Genomic DNA, 10,822 nt, shown 5'->3' with positions numbered 1-10,822 from the left:
CAGCCTCCTTTCCCCATTGCAAATGTAAACAAATGCCATGAGTACAGGTCACACTTTGCATTGTGGGACGCCGCTTGTTGGCTAATTAACATACCACCTACAGCAGCGAGGACAAAATGACTCATCGATATTTAGGCAGATGAGCACATCAGTTAAACGTTTGACCTTACTCGTGATAAAAAGGAAGTTAATAAACTTGTGAATCAACTGGTGAACGAGAGGGACTTTCAACGCTCTACCATGCGTTACAGTTTTCACACTTAAATATAATATAAATCAAGTATATCCTCTGAAAATAACTCTGTGAGTCATGACTGTCTACAATGGGTGTAACACCCGAGTCCCACTGTCTGTGATGATTTCAGAGTTTTCAGAGTCCTATCTTCACTTTGTTTACATCGCCCAGACGGCCGGCTGACTCCTCCCCTCGCGTATAAAAGTTGTTTAATTGAGGGACTAGAGAAAAGAAGAATAACATACTGTACTCACTGCTTAACTGTGTTTCTAGATCACGCTCATTTCAGGTAAATTTACATGCAGTGTGAAGATACGAGCATAATAAAGATCGCTAACATTAGCATGCTAACACAACAATGCAGCGCGAGTTGTTTTGGTTTCATGCTGGTGCTCAAGGGCGACATCTGCTGGATATTCCCTGTGATGTTTCACCTTAAAAATGAATGTCGCAGAGGCGTAATGGGGGGACGCAGTCATCCCCCATTTGTGACGTTTTTCGGCGGTAGTAACAGACGCGAGACGGTAACAGCGGAGCCAGCAGGGGAGCACAGCGCTGTTTGTGTGTGTGTGCATGTCTGACTGCGTGTGTATGTGAAGCTCCCACTCTGTTGTGCTTCCGCAACGATGAAATGAATATATATAACGCATATAAAGCCTTTAATGGGTGACCCTGATAACTGGCGACTTTGTGCCGAATGCCTCTGAGGTTGTTGACAACAGCTGTGGAAAATGAAAAAGTCTTTGCAAATGTATCTTTGTTTAGTTTTCATTGAATTCATATCCGACCACGGCTGTAACCAGGGTTTAGAAAACATTGAGGTCCAAGAGTTTCTCTTAATGTATCATATTGAAGGCATTTCGGAGCATGCAAAACTCATGCCCGACTGAAACCTACAAATGTGCCCAAGCTAAACACCTGACTGACACAAACTCACACAAAATGTACTTCCTATTTGTAAAGGGAATGACGCGTGGGTCATGTGTGTCCCTTAACCATTGGTGATGATTTGAACAGAGCATCCATTACAAAGTTTAATTGGCCCTATTTGGTGTTTAGTTGGCTCCATGGAAGGGGGGGGGGGTCTGGGTAGTCTCCCCCTGAAAATTGTAAGCAGCTTAAATCTTTCTGTAGAACTCCAAGGGGACAACAAAGTGTATCATATCGTAGAATAACATACACTGAAAAAGGTGCATTCAACGAGTCCTCATTTAGATATCGCTATAAGACAAAACAGACGGCAGAACAAAACATACAGCAGTAAAGATTTGTCAGAACAATGAAAAATATGTATCTACTGTTGATACAAAGAAATGTAGAAAATCAACAAACAACAAGAACGATGATGATGAACTCTGATCTGAGAGTTCACCTCACCTCAATGCATGATCAACCTTTATGACTGCAGGTTTCATGGAAGGTCACAGAAAGTCTGTGAGTCACCAAAGGTTCAGCAATCAGAGTTTGAGCATCTAGTCGGAAAACTTTATATTAAAAAAGGAAGAAGGAAACTCATCACATTTCTTCTAGGATAGGATAATACTTTATTGATCCCCAGAGGGGAAATTCGGGCGTTACAGCAGCACAGACAAGAAAGCTCAAAAATACACATTAAACAGAATAGACAAATAAAAATAAAAAAATAAAATAAAAAATAAATAAATAAATAAAAATAAAAATAAAAATAAAAATAAAAATAAAAATAAAAATAAAAATAAAAATAAAAATAAAAAATAAAAATAAAATAAAACAGGGGGTATATACAGTACAAAATGAATGATGAAGTTAACTGGGGGGAATTGAGAGTTGAGACAGTATTTGCAGAGAATGAAAAGATAAAGTGACAAGTGATGATTAAAGTGACTTGGTATGAAAAATAGCAGCAAGTAATGTAAACATCAGAGAAGAGAGGCAGTGTTGTACCACAGTAATGCAGAGTGCAGTTATATAATATAATGTCGTATAATATAATATAATATAATATAATATAATATAGTGCAATACAAACAATATAGTGTAATATAATGAAATGTTATATAATATAGACTAATATAATAATATAATAAAATATATAGAATGTACAGTATATGTATATATATATTCTGCTGACGTTCTCAGTTATTTTTTCCATTAGTTATTTTTAATGTTGAGTTTTGTTGACTTTGTTGGAATGTCTGTCTGAAGCACACATTTTAAATAACACCTTAACAGCACTGTAAAAAGAAACCTGACCATGTAACATAATATAAGTGAGCTTTATGGCAGAGCTGTGGTATCGATTGCATTAAATTCTAAATATCAGCAATACTTTGATTATTAATCTGCAGACTAAACACAGTGTCAGGGTTCCTCATTAATGAAGTCTGACTTCCTTTTCCATCAGGTTCATTTGCAGGGCATGCTAACACAGAAATACCTACACTACCTAAAAGAAAAAAACAATCAAATCTAAGAGGATCTGAGAAAACAAAACGGATTTGAAATCTCTTCAGGGGAGGGGAAATGAACCCCAATCAAAAATATATAGGAAGTGAAATCGAGCCATAAATTGAAGTTCAAAAGGCACCTTGCTGCAACTTTGGCCTGCAAAGTTTTGATTATAAACTAAGCACCCACTTCGTTTCTTGAGTTTAATCAATGTGGAGATCTAATTGTTCCTCTATGTAAATCATGGATGACTTGGGAATGTAATCTGGTTGTGAAGGTGCCAGAAACAAAACACAGCGGAAGCACACGTAGGCTATGTGCTGTGCCTGAACAGCCACCTCAGGGGGTGAAATACGCAGAGGTCCTGCAGTTAGTGGAAGGTCTGCTCGAGGACTGGCTCTAAGAACGCAGGAAGTCACATTCACACCACAGTCATGAGAGCGTGTTCTAAGCTAGGGGCTCTCGAAGAGGATTCTCAGAAAGTTTGTGAATACAGACCTTGTGATGTCACAGTGGGATTCTAGTAAAAAAAAAAAATCCCCTCCCCTCCCCTGATATCCCCACCCATGGACTCCACCCCCAGCCTAGAACAAAACTTTTGCACAGGTCTGCCATTTTTATTCTCTCTACAGAGGAGTGATGTCTACGGGGAAAACTCAGGGGGGGGGGGGGGGGGGGGTCATTACATTTAGAGAGAGACACACACACCAAAACGGAGCGTTCTGAGAGAGCTGGTTTATACAGGGTCACAAACCTCCTCTGGTGCTTGATTCATGTTATATTTTGACCAAAGCACAGCACAGATGTTTCATTTACACCACAGGGGGACTGTTTGAAAAGGTGGAGAAGGGGGGATAATATGGCCTCTTTAAACCACAGCAGTGGCTCAAAATGTACAAAGGAGCCACATCTGAAAGCTGTCACTCCGGTGGCACTGCTATGAGTCGTACAAGTATGTCAATGAAAGACACTGAAAGAAAAGTGCATTAAATATGAAAGTAAATCACCAAATGCTGCTGGTCCATCCTTACCTATGTGGGAGAAACATCCTCCACTCATTACTACATAATGCTGTTTATTCTTTGACATTAGTCAACATAGCTGGCAGAGCGGCTAGTGTGTCCTACTGGTCGTGACTAGTGTTGTAGTCAAGACCACACTAACTGAGACCAAGACACACCAGAGACCGTAGTGCTCCGAGACCGAGACATTTAGGGGTCGAGACCAAAACAAGAGACCATAAATATCCCTGAAAAATCAGTGGATGCAGTGGATGTGTCACCGGGTTAAAATCAAGTGATGAATGACTGAAAGTTATTGGCTATTTTGGAAAAGGGGTGTTTTCTTTCTAACAGTAATGACGTGGAAAAACAGCCTGTCAGTGGTGGTCTTGACCGGTCTAGATTTAAAACCCGGAGTCCATCCAGTCTGAGACCGAGACAAGACTGAGTAAAAATGATTTCCATTCCGAAATAAGACCGAGATCTTCAAAAAGTGGTCTCGAGACCGGTCTTCATACAAAGACCGATTTGGAGCACTACAACACTAGTCGTGACAAAGTCAAGTGCTTGTTGCCAGGAGTCACAGGCGCCATATTTAAAGTCTTTATATGTGATTTTTCACACTTAAATAGAAATCAAGTATCTCCTCTGAAAATAACTCTGTGAGTCATGACTGTCTACAATGGGTGTAACACCCGAGTCCCACTGTCTGTGATGTTTTCAGAGTTTTCAGAGTCCTATCTTCACTTTGTTTACATCGCCCGGACGGCCGGCTGACTCCTCCCCTCGTGTATAAAAGTTGTTTAATTGAGGGACTAGAGAAAAGAAGAATAACATACTGTACTCACTGCTTAACTGTGTTTCTAGATCACGCTCATTTCGGGTAAATTTACATGCAGTGACTGTGACTTTTGTGACTTTTTGCCTATTGCCCCAACAGACTCTTGCACCTGAGACTGGCAGATGTGCACAGGTGTGACTCACTCTGAAACAGCTGGTGTGTGTTTTCTGTCATTAAAAAACAATCCCCCCCCCCCCGTGTTGTGATGTGTGGCATGTGAATAAATATTTTTGACCTTTTCATAAGCAGACAATCGGAGTAAACAGACACAATAATAGATATAACCTAAAACTCTTTATTTCGAGTGTGAAGTGTAAATGGTGACACAGCTTCTGTAGATTACGGAGGTTAGAAACCAGCTGTCAGCAGTCACCTACGGCAACTGAGGTTGTGTGTGTGCATGTGGTTGTTGTGGTCGCACAAGCTTTCTCTACAGCGAAAAAAAAAAAAAACACGACCTAGTTTGTTTCTGTGTTGCACGCTGACAGAAATCGGGGGAAGTCATGGTTTGGTTTTTAAAGTGCAGAATGTTTACTTCTTGTTTTCATTTTTTATCTGCTTGTTTTTTGTTTTTTTTAACTGCAGGTGTTTTTGGAGAAATGTCTGTAGACTGTGTGAGTTCACACTTACGATGATAATGACGATGACAAACTCAGCAGAGAAAGGGAGACCCTGCGCTGACGTTACCGAGCAGCAGAAAGCGTGCAGATCTTCACAGACCGAAGTGATGGCGAGATATAAAACTTTTGTTTAATCATAAAGGCCGATGCTCCTCTTCAGTTCTGCTTACTACCAGCGACATATAAGAACCGCACTGCAGGCTCAAGTATCTTTTTACAGCGTCGTAAACTGATCCACGTTATGAATCGTCTGTCTGATCATCGTGCTCAATTACCATAAACTCTTGACATTCACTGCTTGTGGACAGAGGTGTCAAAAGTATTCACATTCATTACTCAGGTAGAAGTATAGATACTAGGGTTTAAAAAGACTTCTGTAGAAGTTGAAGTATCAACTCGAGCTTTTGACTCAAGTAAAAGTGTAAAAGTACTGGTTTCAAAACTACTTCAAGTATAAAAGTTAAAGTGATGTAAGGGGGAAAAATGCCATTAAGGACAAAAGCTTAGGCCACACCACAGGGGCCTATAGTGCACTACCCCACCTCCCCCCCAAAAAATGCTTTTTCTCAGACCAATAGGGTGTCGGAATGGTATATGTTTATACTTCTCATCCAACCACAATCAAATTCACTCTATCCGGATGGCGCGATTTATCTGGATAGGTTTTTTGTTTTTTTTGTGTCTGAAAATTTCTACTTAAGTAAGGTAACAAAGTATTTGTACTTCGTTACTTGACACCTCTGCATGTGGAGACGTAGTTTCTGCAATATAACATGGCGACATTACTTCAAAACTCCCACTTGAGAAAATAGTGAACCTCTATGTCAGTCGGAAAAAACAAGGCTCCTTTTGATGCACCCAGTACGCTGTTGAATGTTGTTGACTTTTTTTTTTTAGGCGGTGATGGTCGGATGAACATCTGGCTAAAAGAGCAAACAGTTGTCTGAGTGGCCCCGTCTTTGCACCCAAGACGCTGTGCAATAGGCGCCTCCTTATGAACCAGCTCGTCTAGTCCATAACAGTCTGTCGAGGTCCACACAGTAACTTGCTTTTTAGGTCATAATTTTATTCACAAACAAACCAAACAAACATGGCAGAAGGTTGTCTGTCTTGGCTGTCCAGAAGGAGAGAGAGAGAGAGAGAGAAGACTAATATGCCCCTCCACTCAGGTGAAGCCCACCTTTCATTGCTGTTCTGCATGCTAGACAGAAAGGTCAGAGGGTTATGGTCAGTGAAGACTGAACCTGAATGTATGCACACTTCGCTCAGGTCATTTTACCTGGACTGCACAGGTGGATCCAGGGGGGGAGGCTGGGGGGCCTACCCCACTTTGAAATCTTATGTGGCACCCCAAAATCCTAAAACTGTTTTTTTAAGGCTGAGTTGCAACATGCTGACTAGTAGCATTTAAAATAAATAAATAATAAATAACAGTTTTTACTTTTATTTTGATTAATCATTTTGAATCACTGCTTCTACTCTGATTTATCATTAAAAAAAAGTGTTTTGTGATGCAGTTTGTTCAGAGTCAGGAATAAAAGACAAAGAGTTGTGACACTTTTTTTTTTTTTTTAACAGGATTGAGTTTATTTCCTAAGAAACTTGATTATTCAAAAGTGTTAAATGAAATGGAGTCTCAATGCACCCAAAACTGGCAGCATTCCTGGAAAAAAAAAATACAACTTCTAGACAAATGTAACCTGGACAGAAAGAGGGATTCAGTCACTGTTTTTAATAACCCTTATTTATAGTAACAGTGTGTTTGGACCTGAAAACTGAGACCGATTACCTAAAAACTTTCAGTCATATATTAATACACAGCTCTCCTCGTCATTTTCTCTCAATCAGCATAGCACAAAGTTATGATTATCTTTTATACATTCAGTCTTCAGATACCAGAGGAATTATTTTAGCACAACAGAACAAAGTAGGAAGTAAACAACAGAAAATATTTACTCAGTATCACATGGTCAAAGATTTCTCCTGGGAAATGGCGATATTCGCGAGAGGGACAACAACGAAGGACTCAAACACAAAACGTGGAAATGTAAAAGATACAGGAAGTGACGTGACATCGACTCCTAAACAACCCAACAGGTGCTTCAATATTTGACACACAAAACTTGTTCATCATACAAGCATGCGAGGATTGCATTAAAGGCGCAGTATGTAACTCTGACACCTAGTGTTTAAAATGGGTACTGCAGTCTAAATTCAAAACATCATAGAGAGCTGTCTCCCCCCCCCCCCCTCCTCTCTAGAGTCGATGCTCACACAGGTCACCATGTGGTGGACTCTGAAGCTTCAGTGTTTATCCAGCTCTGCATGGGTCTGTAAACCTTTCTGTGTTCTAACCTCTCTCCATTTTTCAAAAGCATCTCCAATATTGATCCTAGTTTGAGCACGTTTCTGCTCGTGGAGCTTATTAGAAACATGCAGAGGCTTTTTAGGTCGGGTACAATCACTTCTATCTGAACCACTTCTCTTGACCCGCTTCCATCACTGCAACACCTGTTGACCTGATAACTGCTCTCATATCTGGCAAACGAGGGGCGTCCAAAACGGCCAAGGTGTGGGGGGGGTCGCCTTAAAAGCGCCTACCTTCTCTGGTCCAAACAAATCCAGAGCATTCAGGAGCAGAATCTAAAGTTAGAAGGAGGACATACTGGCTGCTGCATTGTTGTCAGAGAAGCCAGCACTTCAACATAGCATGTTTCCTTAATGTCTGATCAGATAGTAAGCTCACTTTATCATTTAGTTCAGTAGATATCTTACAGATTGATCCTTTAAAATAGACTTGGAAAAAATAAATGTAGAAAGTCAACCTCATTATTTCCTCCGCATCAAATACAGGCGACACACTGTGGGTTATTTAGAAGCCGCTTCTGACATATTTCACATGTTCACTAACATGCAGCAATGACTGACAGACGCTTCTTATGCATGGTAACATATCAGCATACAACATGGGTAATGAAGTTCAGGCGGAAATTGAATGCTTGCTAGTTGACATGTAGTTTCTGAAATATTATTTATCACACTCACACACACTCACACATTCAGAGACAGACAGATGGGATACAGGAATGTCTACAAAAAAGACATTTAACAACAGAGACAACGTGCAGACAGATGGATATTTAACTGCAGAAGGTGCTCTGCTGAATCCAACATGCATCTTTTTCAATTAATCTCACTTCCAGTTTCAGGATTTTAAATAATGCACAAAGACATCAACGCCGTTTTCAGATTAACAGCGCCCTCTGCAGGTTAAGTTATGAAGTGATTTTTCTATGTGTACTTCAGAGGCTACTTAAGGCTTTCCTCAAACGTCAAAAGACATCACAAGAATGACCAAAACGAGGTTAATCTTTTTTTTTTTTTATCAAAATGATTTGTCCGCATTTTCTGATATCTTCAGTTTTAGCCTTTAGGTATCTCAATAAAATACGATATGAAGCTGCAAGTATAATCGTTCTCCTTCCGTAAAAAGTGGGAAGGTGTGAACATTTGATTGATTATTTTGGCAAATGAACAGATCCAATCGCAAAGAATTTCAAACGGCAGGAAATGTGCAAATGTGAGAAGCTAAACAGGCGGATCAATGGCACTGTGTGCATGAAAAATAACAAAAAACGGATCAAATATATTGAAAATTATTTCATTTCTGGCAGCAAACTTCAGACGGGTCTAAGCAGTGAGGCTTTTGAACTTTTTTGTAAATACTCGTGCGGATACCAAACCTTAGTTTTGGTAAAAAAAATATTGAATTGATCCTTTTTCTCATACCTCACTTTGAGGAAATCTAAAATGTACAAGAAGAAACTGTTTCTACATGGATCATATTTTCTTTCTTGAAAAAACTTTTAAATCAGGAGCAAATATCACAAATTCAAGCACTGAAGTTTGAAAATCAAAACTAAACCATCAACTTATTTCTCCATCGCCACCAAAATGGGATATTTGAGAAATTTTTGACACCATTTCTTTTTTTTTGGCCGAAACATTTCTCTCCATATCCATATTGGCATGTATCTGAAACATATTAAAGATATTATATGGCCGCACTTGGCCCATATTGGACCGTTAATATTCATATTGGCTACCCAACGAATCCGTCAGGCATAGCTTCTTTTAGATTTAAGAACATTTTTAAGCTTTTGTTAACATAAGAATAAAAACTCTCTCTCTTTGTGCTGCTATAGCTGTCTTAAAGTCAGATGCTTTGATACTTTTCGATGACATTTGTGTTTTAAAACGACACAATCTCAGTTTTTTTTAACCATCTTAGGTATCAGAGGAACTACAGATCTTCAGTCATATTTACCCCAAAGCTGTGAGCGTCTAAATTTGTGTAATTTAGACAGTTTGCAGGAGTTTTCTTGCACTTTTTTAGGTCATTAAATAACATTCCCCAATATTGGGTGGCTGGGACTTCTATTAATGTTGCCGCGGTAACGAAACTGGCAATCGTATTGAGTTGGACCATCAGCTTGAGAGGTGAAATTTGAAATTAAAGTTGTTGTTTTTTTTGGGGCTCTTGAAAACTCAACGGTACGTCTGACAGGAATGAATGTGCGAGGGCATAAAAATATGGACGTACCTTACAGCTTTCTCAGGTAGCTTAATGTGCGTCGTGCAAAACCTGCTTGTAGTTTTGGCCAGCTTGTGTGTTTTTTTAGTATCCTAAACGGACGGATGCTTCAGTACACACAGACAACACACACACACACACACACACACATATAAGATAGCTTTGGCACCCAGACAGGCAAAAATGAGGAATGGCAATGCAGTTTAATACAAAAGGCGAAACTTGGAGGAAAGGCAACGCCCCAAAATAAAATGCATTTATATATATATATAATATACACATAGTCCATAGTGTATAAAACAACATCAAATAATAGTTTGAGTGAAATGCACAGAAGGAATGGAAGGGAGGGGGGGGGGGGGGGTGTTAGGAGGATGAGAGGCGTGAGCAGGGGATCTAAATAACAGACAAATTAAAATCGCTGTCACTCCAGTTTTGTCCAATAACCCAATAACGATCCAGCCATAAATGATTCATCAATAAAAACTAAAACAAACATAAATACCTAAACACTTGAGTGGGCGTAAAAAGGGGGGGGGAGGCAGACAGAACCGCACTACCCATGAGCCTCCTCTTCTGTGGAGCTCTCCGCGGCTTTGCTGCCACCTGTTGGGATCCGACCAATGAGAGGAGAGCGGGGATGAGTGAGGGAGGTAACCACACACACACACACACACACACACACACACACACACACACACACACACACACACACACACACACACACACACACACACACACACACACACACACACACACACACACACACACACACACACACACACACACACACACACACACACACACACACACACACACACACACACACACACACACACACACACACACACACACACACACACACACACACACACACACACACACACACACACACACACACACACACACACACACACACACACACACACACACACACACACACACACACACACACACACACACACACACACACACACACAGTAAAAAAAACAAAAAAACATGTGGTGTAAATGTGGCAAAGGAAACAACACTGACACAAAAAGGTAACATCAAGGAGACGAAGAAGGAGTCAGGGGTTAGAGAAGAAGGAGAAAAGGTCCATCT

General features: G+C 40.1%; 1 protein-coding gene across 2 annotated transcripts in view; it reads right to left on the bottom strand.

Annotated features, from left to right (window-relative positions):
- Positions 1 to 6,841: 6,841 nt before the first annotated feature.
- The window catches only part of LOC132991808 (metal transporter CNNM3), an 18,018-nt gene continuing 14,037 nt past the window's right edge, over positions 6,842 to 10,822 (bottom strand). Inside the window, exon 11 of one of the 2 annotated variants that reach the window (XM_061060711.1) lies at positions 6,842 to 10,324. In XM_061060711.1, the coding sequence (XP_060916694.1) occupies positions 10,275 to 10,324 (50 nt within the window). In that variant the 3' untranslated portion in view covers positions 6,842 to 10,274. Of the gene's footprint in view, positions 10,325 to 10,618 lie in introns of those variants that run through there. The other variant, XM_061060712.1, reaches the window with a different exon arrangement.

This window comes from Labrus mixtus, chromosome 17, assembly GCF_963584025.1.
Source record: "Labrus mixtus chromosome 17, fLabMix1.1, whole genome shotgun sequence".
Taxonomy (NCBI): Eukaryota; Metazoa; Chordata; class Actinopteri; order Labriformes; family Labridae; genus Labrus; species Labrus mixtus.
Note: the sequence above shows the minus strand (reverse complement) of the source record. Positions and strands in the feature narration are given on the sequence as shown.